General features: G+C 51.7%; 1 protein-coding gene across 1 annotated transcript in view; it reads right to left on the reverse strand.

Moving 5' to 3' along the window:
* AGBL1 (AGBL carboxypeptidase 1) overlaps positions 1 to 19,722 on the reverse strand; it is a 138,066-nt gene that overhangs the window by 38,492 nt on the left and 79,852 nt on the right. Inside the window, exons 19-21 of the mRNA XM_036411817.2 lie at positions 7,333 to 7,462; positions 2,340 to 2,471; positions 732 to 908 (exon numbers count right to left, since the gene is read on the reverse strand). Of these exons, the coding sequence (XP_036267710.1) occupies positions 732 to 908; positions 2,340 to 2,471; positions 7,333 to 7,462 (439 nt within the window). The remainder of the gene's footprint in view (positions 1 to 731; positions 909 to 2,339; positions 2,472 to 7,332; positions 7,463 to 19,722) is intronic.

Consider the following 19,722-nt stretch of genomic DNA (forward strand, 5'->3'; position numbering starts at 1 on the left):
GGGGTCCGTAGTATGGGTTCCACTCCATTTCAAAGAGCGAGAACAAGCCCCGGCTGGTGTGGCTCAGTGGACAGAGCGTCGGCCTGCAGACTGAAGGGTCCCCGGTTCGATTCCCGGGTCCAGGGCACGTACCTTGGTTGCAGGCACCTGGCCCTGGTTGGGGGCAAACACAGGAGGCAACAACTGATGTGTCGTCTCTCTCATGTCGGTGTTTCTCTCTGTCTCTCCCTCTCCCTTCCTCTCTCTCTCTCAAAACCAATAGGAAAAAAATATCCTCGGGATTAGGATTTTAAAAAGTAATAAAATAAAATTCACGGCTGCCTGAGCCCTGTCAAGGCCCCTGCTGGCAGCCTTGGGACGGCTCTGCCTCCCGGTGTGTATGTAATTCCTTCTCATACCCCCATGGTTCAAACCTTCCTAATACCACGGCCCTTTCATACAGTTCCTCCTGTGGTGGTGACCCCCCCCCCCCCACCATAACATTACTTCCATTGCTACTTGGTCGCTGTAATTTGGCCGCTGTTACGAACCGTAAACATCTGCTATGCAGGATGTCTTAGGCGACCCCTGGGAGACACCCTGCCTCCTTGCTGGCCAGGGCAGAGGATGGACACGCCAGACTGGCACCGAGAGCTGCCAGGATCGGTGCAGCTGTGCTGCCCATGAGAGCAGTCCGTGGGGTGCGCACCGCCGCGGGCCGGAAAGCGTGGGCTCCCCGCGGACCCACCGACCTGGTAGGGTCCCTGGTTGCAGCCGCAGTAGCTGCTCTCCATGGTGTAGCTCCTGGCCACCCCCATCTCCCTCCACACCACGACCCGGGCGGTGGACGCGCGGGATTTCTCCACCAGGAAGCTGCAGCTGCTCATGGTGAAGGCGGGCGCGAGCCGATCCAGGATTCTGGGGAGCGTCTGCAGTAAAAAAATAAAATAATAAAAGTTGCCAAAACCGATGTGGCTCAGTGGATAGAGCGTCGGCTTGTGGACTGAAGGGTCCCAGGTTCGATTCCGGTCAAGGGCATGTACCTTGGTTGCAGGCACATCCCCAGTAGGGGGTGTGCAGGAGGCGGGTGGTCGATGTTTCTCTCTCATCAACGTTTCTAGCTCTCTATCCCTCTCCCTTCCTCTCTGTAAAAAATCAATAAAATATATTTTTAAAAATAATAAAAATAAAATATTAAAAATAAGTTGCGATGAGCTGCAGGGGACTGGGTGAATGCACCCTAGAACCCGATGCCTCGACATCTCTCACGTGTCTCAATACATCAAACATGTAATAAATGCCACTGAAAACCTCATATCCACCCAAGAAATGGACACCATTTTTTTTTTTTTTTACTTGATGTCAGAGAGGAAGGGAGAGGGAGAGAGAGAGAAACATCCATGATGAGAGAGAATCATGGATTGGCTGCCTCCTGCATGCCCTCTGATGGGGATGGAGCCCACAAGCCTGGCATGTGCTCTTGACCAGAATCGAATCCGGGATTCTTCAATCTGCCAGCCGACGCTCTATCCACTCAGCCACACCAGCCAGGGCTGGACACCATTTTTAAGGTTATTTTAAAGATGAGGTCACAGAGGCGTGGAGGTTCTTCTGTCTTTTCTTCCTCTAACCAAAGGGTGGTCACATTGGCTAACTATTTCAAGAAGCCAAATGTGGGTGTGTGGATTCTCTACTGTTAGTACATTTTCTATTGTATCGATTTTGTTTGGGCTTTTTGTTTTCTCTCTCTCTATCAAAATAGGCCACTTCAGCCCTAGCCAGTTTTGCTCAGTGGATAGAGACAGAATGGTGCTGGGTTCGAGTCAGGTCAAGGGCACATGCCAGAGTTGCAGGCTCGATCCCCAGTGTGGGGTCATGCAAAAGGCAACTGATCCATGATTCTCTCTCCATCCCTGATGTTTCTATCTCTCTCTCTCTCTCCTTCTCCCTTCCTCTCTGAAATCAATCTACACTAATAAAAGAGGAAGATGCAAATTGACCGTCACTTCAGGATGTCCACCTGCCAATCAGGAGTGAGTATGCAAATTAACCCAACAAAGATGACAGGCTAATTTGCACACGCAGGCACTGAGCAGCTGAGGGTGGGGCAGGAACATCCAATGCCAGCCGATGCTCTATCCACTGAACCCGGTCAAGGACAGTAGGGGGATGGGGGCATGCGTGGGGGAGGGTGGGGGATTGGAATGGGGGCTTGAGGACAAATATGTGATACCTTAATCAATCAATAAATTAACTTAAAAATAGAATAAAAATAAAATAAATAAATAAATAAATTACTGAATGAATGATTGAATGAATGAAAAAAAAATTGAAAGAACGCGAGGCTACTTCAAATCTACCCTGTAGCTGATGTCTTCCGAGACAGCGGGCACACCCACGGCCGCCGCCGCCTGCCACAGGGTCTCCTTGATGCTGCAGCCGTAGACAAACACGTTCTTCTTCTGGGAGTGGCCGTGGAAGTCACAGAAGACCTACAACCAAGGCCAAGCAGAGAGAAGCGTCAACCGGGCTCATCTACCCGTTTGTTTGTTTGTTTGTTTGTTTCTTTCTTTCTTTCTTTCTTTCTTTCTTTCTTTCTTTCAATATATTTTATTGATTTTTTACAGAGAGGAAGAGAGAGGGATAGAGAGTTAGAAACATTGATGAGAGAGAATCATCCATCAGCTGCCTCCTGCACACCCCCTACTGGAGATGTGCCCGCAACCAAGGTACATGCCCTTGACCAGAATCGAACCCAGGACCTTTTAGTCCGCAGGCCGACACTCTATCCACTGAGCCAAACCGGTTTCGGCAACAAAAGCTTTTTTAAAAAATATATGAGCCCTCACCGGTGTGGCTCAGTGGATGGAGTGCCTGCCTGCCGACAGAAGGGTCCCAGGTTCGATTCCAGTCAAGGGCATGTGCCTTGGTCGCAGGCACATCCCCAGAAGGAGGTGTGCAGGAGGTAGCTGATCGATGTTTCTCTCTCGTTGCTGTTTCTAGCTCTCTATCCTTCTCCCTTCCTCTCTGTAAAAAATCAATTATATATATATTAAATTACGAGAGCCTGACCAGTGTGGCTCAGTGATTGAATATTGACCTATGAACCAGGAGGTGGTGACAGTTTGATTCCTAGTCAGGGCACATGCCCAGGTTACAGGCTCCATCCCCAGTCAGGGGCGGGCAGGAGGCAGCCTATCCGTGATTCTCTCTCGTCCTTGATGTTTCCGTCCCTCCCTCTGAAATAAAAACAAAAACAAAACAAGAAAACACATAAAAATAATCGTTTGAGGACTCATCCTCCACCAACCTTCCTCTCTCACCCCTCAGCTCCTCTCTGTGAACTGAACACCTACTCTTCGTGGCAAAAGTGTGCAAACAAATCAAGACGGTTTCTTAGCAACTGATGTCTCCGGGAAGCTGGAAGCTACGCCTGTCTGCTGACAGGTGCTCCTTGACGGCCGAACTCAAACGGGGGGAAAAAGAGGTTTTTCTGTGTGTGTGTGTGTGTGTGTGTGTGTGTGTGTGTGTGTGTTTGCCCGCGCTCACAGATGCCGAGAGCCCAGATAAAGGACAAACGACAGGCCTGTTTGCTGCGGGAGACCGGCGCTCTGCCCTGGAAACTCCCGCCGCCTCCGGAGGAGGAGACGCGGATCGGCGAGTGGATCGGGTGACGTCCCCTGGAAGAAGCGCTTGTTAATTATCACCAGCACGTGTTCGTCTGCGTGGTCGGGGGCAATGACTAGACACGTTACCAGGTTATGTCCGGGGAGAAAGCTCTTTCTCCTTTCCTCCTGGAGGAGGGAGCCCCTGTTTCCTTCCTGTGAAATTCTGTGCCGGGGACCCCGAATGGGAGCAGGGCACAGCGGTCGGCAAACTCATTCGTCCGCAGAGCCAAAAAGCAGCAGTGCAGCGACTGAAATTTCTTTGGAGAGCCACGTTTTTTAAACGGAAATTTCTTCGAACGCCACTTCTTCAACACAGACTCGCCCGGGCCGTGTGTTTTTGTGGAAGAGCCGCAGTCAAGGGGCCAAAGGGCCGCATGTGGCTTGCCAGCCGCAGTTTGCAGATCACGGCCACAGGTGAACCAGTGATCATTGGTGGCTCATTCATCAGCTGGTTCAACAAATATATATATATATATATATATATATATATATATATATATATATATATATGTGTGTGTGTGTGTGTGTGTGTGTGTGTGTGTGTGTGTGTTAATGTATTTTATTGTTTGGTTTTTTTTTTTAAAGAGAAGAAGGGAGAGGGATAGAGAGCTAGAAACATTGATGAGAGAGAAACATCGATCAGCTGCCTCCTGCACACCCCGTACTGGGGATGTGCCCGCAACCAAGGTATATGCCCTTGACTGGAATCAAACCTGGGACCTTTCAGTCTGCAGGCTGACACTCTATCCATTGAGCTAAACCAGTTTCAACCAACAAATCTAGTTTTAAAATATACTTTTTTATTGACTTTAGAGAGGAAGGGAGAGGGAGAGGGAGAGAGAGAGGAAGAGAAACATCAATGATGGAGAGAACTATGGGTCAGCTGCCTCCTGCACGCCCCCTAATGGGCATCCATTCCGACCACCCGGGCTTGTGCCCTGATGGAAAATCGAACCGTGGCCTCCTGGTTCCTAGGTCGATGCACAATCTCTGAGCCACGCTGGCTGGGCAGTTCAGCAAATATTTATTGTACCCCTAACCCCTCCCCTCCCCTGGTCACCCTGCTTCCCCTGTGTCCCTGTCTTTCTTGGCAAACGTGTGCACCACGGTGTGGACTGGATTGCCATTCCGAAATCAGGCTCTCACACATCTATCTCCCTGTATCCTTCCCGATGGGTTCTGCGGCAGCCACGTTCAAGGTTAATTTCGTTCACGAAAATGTGAGCTCCGTCCCTTCCTGCTCAACAGAGGCCGCCGACCGGGCTCAGCCCCATTGCTATGCTCCTCACGTGCCCGACCAGTCTCTTCCCCACCCCCATCCCCATCCCCATTCCTGGGGCTCCTTCCCGCTCCCCTGTGAGCGAAGGGGGCTCCCTGTTCAAGAGGTTCCCCCTCCTTCCCAGCTGCACCTCCCCTGGCTGTGCTGGTCTGCAGGGTGCCCCCCCACCCCTGTTCTTCACTCAACCCCACAGCTCGAAGCGGCTGCATTCCCCACCCTGGCATCTGGGTCCAGCTCCTGCTGCAGGGCTGAGAGGCATCTGCATTATTTATGCCAGCACCGCAGGGAAATGAGGGCGGCTGGCTGGGCAGGAGCCGGGGCGGGAGCTGGGAAGAGGCGAATTCTGGGGAATGTGATGGGAACCCAAGGCAGCAGCCGCCAGGCCTCCAATTAAACCAAGCGGGGCTCCCCAAGGCCCTGGAGATGCCGGCCGGTGCACCCCCATGCAGTCAAGGCTGAGGGCCCGGCTGGCGTGGCTCCATGGTTGAGCGTGGACCTATGAACCAGGAGGTCAGGGTTCGATTCTAGGACAGGGCACAGGCCTGGGGTTGCGGGCTCCGTCCCCAGGAAGGGGGCGTGCAGGAGGCAGCCCGATCCAGGATTCTCTATCATCATGGGTGTTTCTTTTTTTTCTTTTTCTTTTTTTTTTAAATATATTTTATTGATTTTTTACAGAGAGGAAGAGAGAGGGATAGAGAGTTAGAAACATCGATGAGAGAGAATCATCTACCAGCTGCCTCTTGCACACCCCCCACTGGGGATGTGCCCGCAACCAAGGCACATGCCCTTGACCGGAATCGAACCCGGGACCTTTCAGTCCGCAGGCCGATGCTCTATCCACTGAGCCAAACCGGTTTCTGCATCATGATGGGTGTTTCTATCTCTCTCTCCCTCTCCCTCTCCCTTCCTCTCAATGGATGGATGGATGGAGGGTAGGTGGGTGGGTGGATGGATAGATGAGTGGGTAGGTGGGTGAATGGCTAGATGGGTGGTGGGTGGGTAGATGGATGGATAAAAGAATATGTAACGATTGCCATATTGCTCATCAATTGAATGACTTGTCTGGTCTTCAGCAACCACCATCAGTATCAGTGTCCTGCTTTCTAGTGTGTGCATGTAAGATCTCTGGTTAATCTCTTCCTGCCCTCCCCCCATCCCCTTCCTCCTGAGATTCATCAGTCTGTTCCATGTTTCCATGCCTGTGCGTTGGGCGTCTGCCCCTTGGTGGTCAGTGGGAGTCATAGCTACGGTCGAATGGTCCAAGGGTCTCTTAGGTTTCTATGTATATAGAATTATTATTGATTTTTAGAGAGGAAGGGAAAGGGAGAGAGGAAACAGAATCATCAATCAGGAGAGAGAATCATTAATTGGTTGCCAACTGCACGCCCCCTACTGGGGATCCAGCCTGCAACCCAGGCACATGCCCTTGACCTGAATCGAACCTGGGACCCTTCAGTCCACAGGCCGATGCTCTATCCACTGAGCCACACGGGCAAGGGCCCAAGGGTCAACCTTGAGGCCGTGGGAATCTTCCAGGCAATGAGGGAGGGGCGGTGTGCACTGGCCAGCCTCGCAGGTTACCAGGAGGGAACGCCGAGCCCAACACAGAACCACCCGAGCAGCACGGAGCACCGGCTGTTGCTCACCCGCCTCTCAGATGGTCCCTGCAGGAGGCCCGCGGGCGGCCGTCACAGTGACAGCTAATTAGCGTGTACTTTGTGTGTATAAACGGGACTTCCACCTGCCAGGCTTTACAGCACACGCACTGCTCTTCCGGGAGAGGCTGTCGGAGCAGAGCGGGGCCCTGTGTGTGACGAGCTGAGTGTGTGTGTCTCACTGATGTCACCAGGGCCTCTTTCCCTGGAAACCTCTCTCTGGTCCCAGCGGCCCAGGCTGCCTGCCCGGGAGCTCACCTGACCCAGGCCTCGACCATGAACTTGCTTCTAGAGGGAAGAGGCGTAGACCACGTGTCTCCTCGGATGGGAGTGTGAGGGCGACAGGGAAATATTGCACATTTTGCCGAAACCGGTTTGGCTCAGTGGATAGAGCGTCGGCCTGGGGACTGAAAGGTCCTGGGTTCGATTCCGGTCAAGGGCATGGACCTTGGTTGTGGGCACATCCCCAGTAGGGGGTGTGCAAGAGGCAGCTGATAGGTGATTCTCTCTCATGGATGTTTCTACCTCTATTCCTCTCTCTTCCTCTCTGTAAAAAAAAAAATCAATAAAAAAAAATATATTTTTTTTTTTAAATTAGCCTGCTGTGTTTGGTCCACGTTCAATGAACTCGCCCCCAGACCCAATGGCTTCTCGGGCCTTATCTGGCCCGCAGGCCGGAGGTTCCCCACCCCTGCTGCCTCCACAGAAGGCAGTCGGAAGCGGCATAGGCCATGGAGGCGGGAGGACTCACCACGGGGCGGTGGCCGGTGCTGTGCAGGTAGTGGAGCAGGCCCTTGGCGTGGTAGATGGTTGGCTGGAGCTGCGGGCTGGGCGCCAGCCACTGCCGGTTCAAGTCCTCCCCCCGCAGGGAGCATCTGTGACTGCGGGGACAAACAAACGACAGGCACATCAAGACGCATTCAGGACGAAATCACTGGAGCAAATTACCGTCAACAAAGACCCGCAATTAAAACGGAGGAAGCCAACTTTTCCCCTGACTTCTGCCCAGTCGGCCAGCCGTTTGAAGAGATGTCCTTTGAATTCCGGAAGTGTCCTGATTATTATGCTCACGGCCCACAAAAGACCGGGATATCCTATTTCGCTGGGTATTGGGTCATCCAATTGTTTTTTAAAAATATCATTTTATTGGTGTCAGAGAGGAAGGGAGAGGGAGGGAGAGATGGAAACATCAGTTTTGAGATCCTATCGCCGGGAACGAAGCTTTATGTCCGGCCAAGTCTGTTTGCCTCTGCACAGCCACAAGGCTCTTTCTCCCATCACATGGCTTCCTCCCCATCCCCGTAGATGACAGAGCGAGCCTGACATCTACCCGGACAGCCAGAGCATCTCTCCTGAAAACATACCGTCACGGGATATGAGTGCCAGAAATGAGCTTGAGATGGAATGTGCACAGTGGCAGGCGGCAAGTTATATGACAAAGGCAGCCACCCTGGTCGGTGACAGCGATGACGGCAATGCAGAGGGAGGGGAACTGAGATGTTAAGCGGCAGGTGCGGACAGCCTGCCAGCCCACGGTCACCAGCTGGGGCAGTCCGTGCTCAGGGGCGGCTCCTGGCAGTCCTGCTACGTGAGGTGTCCATTACTCAGTAGGTCAGGTGACTCAGGGGCCCCCATAAGGGAAGGAGCAGGGTCCCATGGGCATCTTCTAGTGCTGCCCGCCCCCCCCCCTCCCCTGCGGCTCTTGTCCTTCTAGAATCTAGACAGAGAGCTCCACCAGATTGCTCGCAGCATGTTCTGAGCACCGGTGTTGGTGGTCATGGTATCCGGACTCCCCTCAGCTCCATACCTTCCCACCGGTTCAACCTGGAGGAGATTAGCTCTGCGGAGAAGCTTCCCTGACCCCCGGGCCACTGCATGTTGCTCCTCTTTGCTGCAATAGCATCCAGACAGTTCCTTCTTCAGAGTTCTCGTGACATCATTTCAAATGGGTTTACCTACGTATCTATTATCTACCGATCCTCTTATTATCTGTCATCCATCCATCCATCATCCATCTATTCTTCCATCCATCATCCATCCATCCATCCATCTATCCTTCTATCCATCATCCATCCATCTATCCTTTCATTCATCCATTTATCCAACCAATCATCCATCCATCCATCCATCATCCATTCATCCATCGTCCATCGATCCTTCCATCCATTACCCATCATCCATCCATCCATCTATCCTTCTATGCATCCATTTATCCAACCATCCATTCATCCATCCACCCATCCATCATCCATTCATCCATCATCCATCTATCATTCCATCCATCCATTTATTCAACCAACTACCCATCTATCCATCCATTCACCCATCCATCCATTGATCAATCCATCATCTATCCATCCATCATCCATCCATCTATCCTTTCATCCATCCATTTATCCATCTATCCATCCCAAAGACTGCAAAGCAATAGCCAATATAAATTTCTGATTGGATTCTGGGCTATTAACCAGTGCAAAGCAGGCGGGGGGGGGGGGGGGGGCGGGGATCTAAGATTATCCAAGTGCATTACCTTCTGCTCCTCTGTGTTGCAATAGCTCCCAGAGATTCCCTGAACCGGAGAAAATGATTTGGAGAGAAACTGGGCCATTGTGAGACCTAGGGGAGCTGCCAGTTTGCGGTATATTTTGTTTGTAGTGCAGGGGTGGAGACAGCATTGTGGTACCCAGGGGTTGTGGGGATTCGGGACCCCCAGGGGTCCACGTATGGCCATGGTTATGGGAGCATCTCTTTGTGAGCTCATGGCCCCCTCCATTCCTCTACCTCTGCAACTACCCATAATTCCTCTACCTCTGCCACTACCCATAATTCCTCTACCTCTGCCACTACCCATAATTCCTCTACCTCTGCAACTACCCATAATTACAATGGGTGCTGCACCCACCTCAAGTGTTCTCCCAATACGAAATGCATTGGAAATTTAGAGCTAATAACTCGGTGATGCATGCAACTAAAGGCACAGCCCTGCCTCTTCCCAGGATCTGTTCAGGCATCTGAGGGCGAGACGTGCCCCATCTTATTATCTGCTGAAGCGACAGCTGCTCCCTCCCCAAGGGGGGACCAGCAGATGGACAGCTCTGACTGGCTGGCAATACACGCAGTGCCTCTAACTTCTGAAAAGGGGGTCATCCTTCAAACAGTTTGAGGCCCTGCTTTGCTTGTGGGGGGGGGGGGGGGAATGAAGATAAGCATTGCTATTATTTTCCCCACTGAAAATTGCAAACGTACAGTAGGAGGGGAAACCACTTCCTTTTGGTTTTCATAGGTGCTCGCATTTGATGTAACTCGTCATCATTAAAAATAAAATAAGCCCAGCTAGCTCGCTCAGACGTTGAGTGTTAACCAATGGACCAGGAGGTCACGGTTCAATTCGCGGTCAGGGCACATGCTGGGGTTTGAGGCTCCATCTCCAGTGTGGGACGTGCAGGAGGCAGCCGATCCATGATTCTCTCTCATCATGGATGTTTCTCTCTCTCTCTTGTTCTCAACAATGAAGGAACTCTACAGACATAAAGTGATATTGTTATCTTATCATCACTCTCGCGTTCCATCTGCTCCCCACGACGGCGTCTCAACCACATAATCCATCAGCTCCCGGATCAGACCTGGAGGCAAGGCTGGGAACTCGGCGCACATCTGGTTCCGATTCCTCGCCCCCCGGGTGAGAAATATCCCTGTCACCACCGCGAGTCCGCCTGTGGGTTCTCACGGTGCATCACCCCATGTGACTGAAGAAGCAACCTCCTTGCACCGAGCCCCGGGATGGGCACTATGGGGCACCCCCCCCCCCCCCCGCTGGCTTGGCTTAGTGGCTAGAGCGTTGGCCTGCAGACTGAAAGGGTCTCAGGTTCGATTCCAGTCAAGGGCATGTGCCTTGGTTGCAGGCACATCCCTGGTGGGGAGATGTGCAGGAGGCAGCTGATCGATGTTTCTCTCTCATCGATGTTTCGAACTCTCTATCCCTCTCCCTTCCTCTCTATAAAAATATCAATAAAATATATTTTAAAAATAAAATAGAATCTTGACGCCTTTGTAGCTCGGTTCTGAGGCCAGCCAGCCAAACACACCGTAAACACGCTAAGGAGATAATAACAGGGACACGGGCGCAATTAATTCTGAACGGGGGGTCAATGAGGGAGAGGGAGGCGCTAACAGCCATTTATAATTATGAGTTAATGTGTTGCGTCTCCCTGGGACTTTTCTAATTATGAAATGGAGGGCTCAATCTCCCGTTAATAGAATTTCCAATGCCTGCAAGGTCTTAATGGGAAGGGTTTCTGGATGAGCAGAGAAGATGGAGTGTACGCGCTCATCCGTGACGGCTCGAGAAACTCCCTCCACAACGATGGCAGAGATGTCTTTACAATACTTACCCATCTTTTATCTTTTCCTCCTTTTTTTTTTTTTTTTTTTTTTTTTTGTTAATCCACACCCAAGGATTTTTTCCCCCCATTGGTTTTTAGAGAGAGTGGAAGGGAGAGGGAGAGACAGAGAGAAACATCGATGTGAGAGAGACACATGGGTGGGTTGCCTCCTTCACACACCTGACCAGTGCCAGAGAATCTGCAACCGAGGTACGTGCACGCCCTTGACTGGAATCGAACCCGGGACCCTACTGGGTTCGATAGGGCCAACAGTCTATCCACTGAGCCAAACTGGCCAGGGCCACGTATAAATCTTCACATAGAGAAGCAGGGAGGAGATGACAACAGATTAGGAATATCCAAATACTGAGAGGCCAAAAGCAGGTGGCCCCGTGGTGTGGGAATTAACGGGTTGAGTGTCCACCAAGGAACCAGGAGGTCACGGTTCGATTCCCAGTCAGGGCACATGCCCATGTTGCAGGCTCGATCCCCACTAGGGGGCGTGCAGGAAGCCACGGATCCATGGTTCTCTCTCATCACAGATGTTTCTATCTCTGTCTCCATCTCCCTTCCCCTCTGAAATCAACAGAAATATATATATATTTAAAACAAAGTTGAAGAGAGGAAACAAGGAGGTGTGCTTTGAATCGTGTATTTGGCTTTGCAGGCTGTGCTGGATTGGGGTGGAGGGGCGCCTGCGTGTGTGACCCCCAGATCTCATTCGTCCCTGGTTTCCCTTTATCCGCACGCCCTCCTCAAACTCCAACGGCTGACTTCCCCGGCTGGGTTTACGCGTCTGCTGCTGGGTCAGCAGCTCCTCGCAAAGAAGTGAGCCTAATTTGCAGGCTGGAAATAGACTCCCCGAGTTTGGCAGCCGTCCTGGGGCAAGGAGAAAGGGAAGTGATTTTTGGGGGGACGCCTGATTGCTGGGGGGGTGGGGGGAGGCAGCCTGGTGCCTTCCCAGCTGCAGACTCCTGGCTGCAGGGAGAAACCTGGGCGTCTCGTCACTTTCCCATTTGTCTACGTTTAGGAGCTCAAGTGGCTGCCAGAGCAGGCGGCAGCTGGCGCACCGTCGGCACCCAGCTGTTGTTTTAGCAGAAGCACCACAGCTCAAACTGTGGGTTTGAGCTCAAAGCCAACAGGACCGGAAACCACATCAGGGGCTGAATACAGAAGTTCAGGATTAGCTAACCGTGTTCTGTGCTCCCGGCCAGATGCAACCTGCTCCATTAGAAGGAAGCTGAGGAGGGGAGCTTGAGGCCCATCCAGACACGCTCAGGAACCCTTTCTTTAAAATAAACACACACACACACACACACACACACACACACACACTCACACACATGGCCCTAGCTGGTTTGGCTCAGTGGATAGAGCGTTGGCCTGCGGACTGAAGGATCCCAGGTTAGATTCTGGCCAAGGGCACATGCCTGGGTTGTGGGCTCAGTTCCCAGTAGGGGATGTGCAGGAGGCAGCCGATCCATGATTCTCTCTTTTTTATTTTAAATATATATATTTTATTGTTTTGTGTGTTTTTTTACAGAGAGGAAGAGAGATAGAAAGAAAGTTAGAAACATCGGTCAACTGCCTCCTGCATAACCCTCCCTGGGGATATGCCCGCAACCAAGGGACATGCCCTTGACTGGAATCGAACCTGGGACCTATCAGTCTGCAGGCCGATGCTCTATCCACTGAGCCAAACCTGTGAGGGCCATGATTCTCTCTTGTTGGTGATGTTTCTATCTCTCTCTCTCTCTCTCCCTTCCTCTCTGAAGTCAATAAAATTTTTATATATTTATATTTTTAAATATATATATATTTCTTTATAGTCAATAAATAAATATATATTTAACAATACATTATTGATGTCAGAGAGGAAGGGAGAGAGGGAGAGAGAGAGAGAAACATCATGATGAGAGAGAATCATGCATCAGCTTCCTCCTGCACACTCCACAATGGGGATGGAGCCCACAACCCGGGCCTGTGCCCCCATCAGAAATCCAACCGTGACCTCCTGGTTCCTGGGTGGATGCTCAACCACTGAGCCACTTCGAGCCTGCTACCCGAGCATGTGCCCTGCCTGGGAATGGAACCGTGACCTCCTACTTTATAGGCGGGCGTTCCACCACTCAGCCACGCCTGCTGGGCCAGTTGAGTTTATTACACACACCCGGAGTCACCTGACGAAACGGGAGGGGGGGGGGGGGCCCGAGCAGTTCATTCAGGACAGACTACGGAGAGTCATGACTGTTTTATCTGGTGCAGAGTTCATCCGTCGGAGGGATGAGACATTGGCTGTGCCCTGGACGGGCACCTGCCCCTCCATCTCGAGAAGTCTGCGCGGGAGCCGATAATCATCATAATTAATAACCCTCGTGCTCTCCCGCCCCGGTTCACGGGGATCTCAGAATCTTCTCGCAAACACAAATTCGTTAAGCCTCAAACCACCCCCGGGCATCCCAGACAGGCCCGGAGGTCAGCGCCGTGATTATTTCCTATGATTTCATATTCATGGTGCGTCTTTGCTCCAAGGAGCACAACAGGATTATAAATACATTATCACCAAAGGAGATTCGCTCCTCACAGTGCTGGGTCAGGCATCCAGCTCTGCTTTCTCGCAGGCCCAGGTGGGCCCAGGAAGGCTGAGTATCATCCAGCAGGCAATAGGGCTTGGTCACCTACACGTGACTCTTTCTAGCCGGCGTTCACCCTCTCTGGACGCAAACACAACTCCCCTCCTGCCTTCACGTGACTGCTCCACTGCGTGGTACAAGGCTTCCGCATTGAATGCCCCCAGTTCTGCAGCAGAAAAATATCTGAGAGGTGGCCGAACCGGTGTGGTTCAGTGGATAGAGCGTCGGCCTGCAAACGCAAAGGTCCCAGGTTCGATTCCGGTCAAGGGCATGGACCTTGGCTGCGGGCACATCCCCAGTGGGGATTGTGCAGGAGGCAGCTGATCCATGTTTCTCTCTCATCGATGTTTCTACCTCTCTATCCCTCCCCCTTCCTCTCTGTAAAAAATCAATAAAATATATATAAATATTTTAAAATATCTGAGAGGCAGGACATGTTTAGGAGAGTGGACGATGAACCTAATAACCACCTAAGTTCCGTCAAAAATGATGGTTTGGCCCGGCTGGTGTGGCTCAGTGGTTGAGCATCAACCAATTCCCCACCAGGGCACATGCCCAGGTTGCAGGCTTGATCCCCACTAGGGGGCATGCAGGAGGCAGCCGATCCATGCTTCTCTCTCATCAGTGATGTGTCTCTGTCCCCCTCTCCCTCTCCCTCCCTCTCTGACATCAATAAAAGTAATTTTCCTAAAAAAGATAGAAAACCTTCCTGGACAAAAACCTCCTTCTAACATGTTCCACTGGGGGGAGGGGGTCTCCCTCCTGCCTTTTTCAGGTTTTGCCCAGACGCCTGGGCCCGGCGGCAGCTGCAGGGGCCTCTTCGTAAACTTGCTAAGAACATAAACACGGAGATCGGTTGTTTGGGGGTCAGGCTCTGGAAAAGATCCTCATAAAACAAATTGCCCAGCTTCCTGCAGATGAGACCACGCGTCTGCCGGACAGCGTGCGGCTGGTAATTGCGGCCGTAAATCCAGGAGATCCTGGCAGCGTGTCACCTGGGCTGCTTTCCGGGACAGAACGCCTTCTATCCGACTCCCCAAATATTATGAAGAGAAAGTGAGAGATAGCTCGGTGGGGCGGGGGATTGTGGGGGGGGGGGGGGCAGGGAGGCCAGGGCCCAGGCCTCCTCTCCGTCCCTCTCCATCTCTCCTCCCGGGAGCGATGCCTGTATTATTCATACCCCCGCGCCTGCCGTGGATCGGAGGCTGCAGAACACACATCTATATTTAATGGCCGTGTCTGTCTGCCTCTGTGAGGATGGGGGGTATGGATGGCCACGGGGAAATCGCCTGCTGTATCTGACAGCGCTGGACATGGCCACCCGGCGTGGTCCGTGCCCTCATAGGCCGTTCCTTGTCTTCAGCCCACATTTTCTCGTAACTGAGTGGGTGCCTAGGCTTGGTGATAGAGCCACGGGCAAGACCACGTGCCCACACCCTCCTAGAACTCCCCCACGGAGAGGAGAGACACGTGATAGGCACAGGGGTGGACACGGGTCACGTCAGAAGGTGCCAAGAGCGACAGAAGCAATGAAGAAGAGGAAGGCTCGGTGGTTGAGCGTCAGCCTAAGAACCAGGAGGTTAGGGTTCGATTCCCCGTCAGGGAACACAGCCCGGGGTTGCGGGATCCATCCCCAGGAGGGGGCGTGCAGGAAGCAGCCGATCCATGATTCTGTCTCATCATGGATGTTTCTAGCGCCCTCTCCCTTCTGCTCTGAAATCAATAAAACTTTATTAGGAGAAGGAGAAGAAGAACAACAACAACAACAACAACACCACAAGGGTAAGGCAGATGGAGGGTGCTGTGAGGGCCAGGCCCTGGGATATTAGACGGTCAGGGAGGTCCTCTGTGAGCACAGACGTTTAAGCAGAGCGAGCAGCGGGGGGCAGGGGGGGTGCGTCCCTCTCTTCCTTGGTCAGCTCCTTGAAGATAAGAAATGGACATCTGCCTGGCCAGTGTGGTTCAGGGGTTGAGCGTGGACCTATGAACCAGAAGGTCACGGTTTGATTCCTGCTCAGGGCCCATGCTCCCCAGTAGGGGGCGTACAGGAGGCAGCCGAGCCATGATTCTCTCCCATCACGGATGTTTCTCTCTCTCTCTCCCTGTCCCTTCCTCTCTGAAATCAATAAAACTATATTTTTTAAAAAAAGAAATGGATGTCAGACCTCCTGATAGTCCCCTGCAGGTCCCTAAACAGAGCTGGGCCAGGGTAGGGACTCAGTACGCGGGCTGGCACCAAGTGTACGGCGGATGCCAATTTGGGATTCTCTCCCTCTTTGGAAGGGATGCAGAGCAGGGTTTCCTGACGTTGAAGATCGAGCTGTTTGGGTTCTGAGTGATTTAAAACCCACGTCCTATCGGCTTAAACACCCGGGTGGGTGTTCCTGACAGGCGCGGACATAAATTCCAAGTCAGTCAAGCCCCGTCGAGAAGCGCAATCGATGCGTCACGTGTCTCGCCCTCTCTCCCCGGATTCCCACGGTGTCAGCTGCATTTTCAGGCTGTTCCCACCTGCCCCCTCCACTCCCAGCTCAAGGCTTGCCCTGCCGAGAGCAAGCAAACTGGGCAATTCCAGGATGTGCGGGTCCACCCGCTGCCCAGCCCTCTGAGGAAAAGGGAGTTCTAGGTCTTAGCATCTCCTAGTGGCCTGAAGGGGGTAAGGGCAGGGCTCTCTCTTCTAATGCCCGCGCGGTGGCTGGGATGAATGGATAAATACGCAGAGTACTGGCGGCAGAGCAAAGAGGAACCTGACGTTGAAGTGGCACTCAATATGTTCACTCCACTGACTGTCAGAATCCACGGGATAAATGTTTACTTTTTTTTAACTGTATTTTTAAATTGATTTCAGAGAGGAAGGGAGAGGGAGAGAGAGAGAAACATTGATGAGAGAGAATCATGGATCGGCTGCCTCCTGCACGCCCCCTAGTGGGGGATCGAGCCCACAAGCGGGGCAGGTGCCCTGACGGGGAATTGAACCACGACCTCCCGGTTCCTAGGTGGATGCTCCACCCTGAGCCACGCGGCCGGCCCTCCTGAGGTTAGCAGGTGATTCTCTGCCCTTCTGCTCTTCTTCCAGCTCTGACTTCCTCTTCATGCCCCACCTCTCAGACCCGTGCCTGTGTTCTCTCTCTCCGTCTCTCTGTCCCTTGGTCCCCGGTGTTCTGAGGAGGCAGGTGTGATGGATGGCAGAGTCTCGGACAGGCTGTTCATTTCTCACACCCCGACCCCAGGCCCGCCAATCCCATGCCTCCACCGCCAGCCAGGCCGGTGAAGGGTGAGCCGGGGAGGAGAGGCCTCGGGCGGTTGGCTGGCCCCACTCCCCTGGTTGAACTCCCCACGGAGGGGATAATTTGCATATTAGGCTTTTATTATATAGGATTTTTAAAATCCTCACCCGAGGATATTTTCCCCATTGATTTTCAGAGAGAGCAGAAGAGAGGGAAAGACGGAGAGAAACATCGATGTGAGAGAGAGACACATCGATTGGTTGCCTCCTCAGGCAGGGAGGATCCTGCAACCAAGGTATGTGCCCTTGACCAGAATCGAACGCGCAGGCCGAGGACACTCTATCCACTGAGCCACACTGGCTAGGGCCCCTTCTTACTTTGTTTTAAATTGCTCCAGGCCTCCCTCTCTGAAAAGAGCATTAAATATCCTAAGCCGGAATGCCTCCCATCCCAACGAATGGTTTTCAAAACATTATTTTCCCTTTTACAAGTCATTATTATGCGGCCGGCAAAACAGTGTTTCCATCCCATAAAAATATAGTACAGCGGCATCACAGGCAAGTTATGGTGGAAAATTAGTCAATAAAATTTTACTGTGCCGGTCCTTAATGTTTTTATTAATACCGAGGAGCTAAAAACATTAATTCCTTCCCAGAGCAAGATTTACTGCCGAAACGAGAGAGAGAAAGCTGGCTCGGCCACCTGCCGGAGGCCCCTTCCCTGTCTTACCCGCCGTTCTCAGCGGGGCTGTGTGCGTTCGCACAAGTACCCTCCCTAAGCGATCGGAGTATGCTTCTGTTTATACAACCACTCCACCCGGTTGTAGAGAGAAGGACTTTGCTCACCTCGTGAGGCCTGCAGGAGATGTGTGCGAAGCAGAGCTCTATTGTAACAGTATCGACATATCGCTGTCTTTAAACACTATAGATGTCTATGCTTTTCTCAGGATTGATTTTTTTTTAAACTCATAGTACTATAGGTAAGGGCAGTGAAATCTGGCTCAACTGAAATGTATTCATTCGCTTATGTATTCACCCATTCATTCATTCATTCATTCTTTCTTTTTAAAAAATATTTTTTATTACTTTCAAAGAGGAAGGAAGAGGGACAGAGAGATAGAAACATCATTGAGATATATATATATATATATATATATATATATATATATATAAATATATATATATTGATTTCAGAGAGGAAGGGATAGGTCGAGAGAAAGAGAGAAGCACCCATGATGAGAGAAAAATCACGGATCGGTTGCCTCCTGCACACCCTCTACTGGGGATGGAGCCTGCAACCCGGGCCTGTGCCCTTGACCGGGAATCGAACCCTGACCTCCTGGTTAATGGGCCGGTGCTCAACCACTGAGCCACCCTGGCCGAGTGAAGGGCGGCATCATTTTTGAAAACTATCTGCTTTTTATCTGAAGTTCATCTTTCATCGGGCGCCCCATCTTTTTGCTTGCTAGCTTGGGCAACCATGGGTGGTCTGGGGGAGCGGTGGCGGGGTGAGGATTGAGAAGGTCACTCTTAAGCGAACGGTATCTCAAAAGGCAGAGCCAGGCCCCGGGCCAGGGAGTTTCTGTGCTCCGTGTGTGACGGGGGAATCCTGGGAGACGAGATAAAAATAAGAACTCGGCTCTTCGGAGCGTTTGGTGCCAAGTTATTTGGAAGACGGTTTACCTCCCTCGATGAGCTCACATTTTTTTCCTCATGACTCAGCTGTTTGATGGCGCAGGTCAAAGCGCCAAGATCCTTAGCATTCCGTAGTTGGTTATGATCCATGTTTCTCATTTACCCTCCCGGAACATAGGCTAATGCCCGCACTCAGCGTCCTCCGATTGGGCTAATTTATAAAACAATGGGACGCTGTCACCCATCCTGTTTCCCGCTCTGCGGATGGTAAGTAGGGAAAGGCTAATTTCAGAACGGTTTTGTCTTTTTTTAAATATATGTATATTGATTTCAGGGAGGAAGGGAGAGGGGGAAGAGAGAGATAGAAACATCAGTGATCAAAGAGAATCACGGATCGGCCGCCTCCTGCATGCCCCACAGTGGGGATGGAGCCCGCAACCCAGGCGTGTGCCCTGACCGGGAATCAAACCGTGACCTCCTGGTTCCTAGGTCGACACTCCACCCCTGAGCCACGCTGGGCGGGCTTCAAGGTGGTTTGGATAGAAAATCACTATTCAGTTTGAAGCCATTCGATGCCAAAAAAATAAAAATAAAAAAGGCACATACATAATAAAACAAACACACTTGTGAAGACCCCTCTGCTATTTCAAGATTTATCAAAGCAGGTTTGCTTTCTCCTGGCAGAGTTATAAAGTTTTAGAAAAAATGAGAGAAGTCCTCACTTCGGTGGTGATTCTTTACTCTTTATTCCCCAGAAGCAGGGGGAACTCAGGAACTCTTTCTCTGGTAACTACTCATGCATTCCTTCCTCTGTCTCCTGGATGAATTCGTTACAAATAATTAACTTTGGCTTGGCTGGTATGGCTCAGTGGTTGAGCATCGACCTATGAACCAGGAGGTCAGACTTCGATTCCCAGTCAATTCTCTCTCATCATGCCCAGGTTGCAGGCTCGATCCCCAGTGGGTGGGGGATGTGCAGGAGGCCGCTGATAAATGATTCCCTCTCGTGGTTGATGTTTCTTTCTCTCTCCCCCTCTCCCTCCCTCTCTCTGTAAAAATCAATAAAGAAAAAGAATCCTGTATAATAAAAGCTGAATATGCCAAGTGGCCAGTTGTTCCTTCAACCAATCAAAGTGTAAAATGCTAATGATATGCTAAGGCCGCTCAACCGTTCGCTATGATGTGCACTGACCACCAGGGGGGCAGACGCTCCAACAGATAGGTTAGCTTGCTGGAAGGGTCCAGCAGATCGAGACTGAGCCAGC

Source organism: Pipistrellus kuhlii, unplaced genomic scaffold (genome assembly GCF_014108245.1).
Source record: "Pipistrellus kuhlii isolate mPipKuh1 unplaced genomic scaffold, mPipKuh1.p scaffold_m20_p_42, whole genome shotgun sequence".
Classification (NCBI taxonomy): Eukaryota; Metazoa; Chordata; class Mammalia; order Chiroptera; family Vespertilionidae; genus Pipistrellus; species Pipistrellus kuhlii.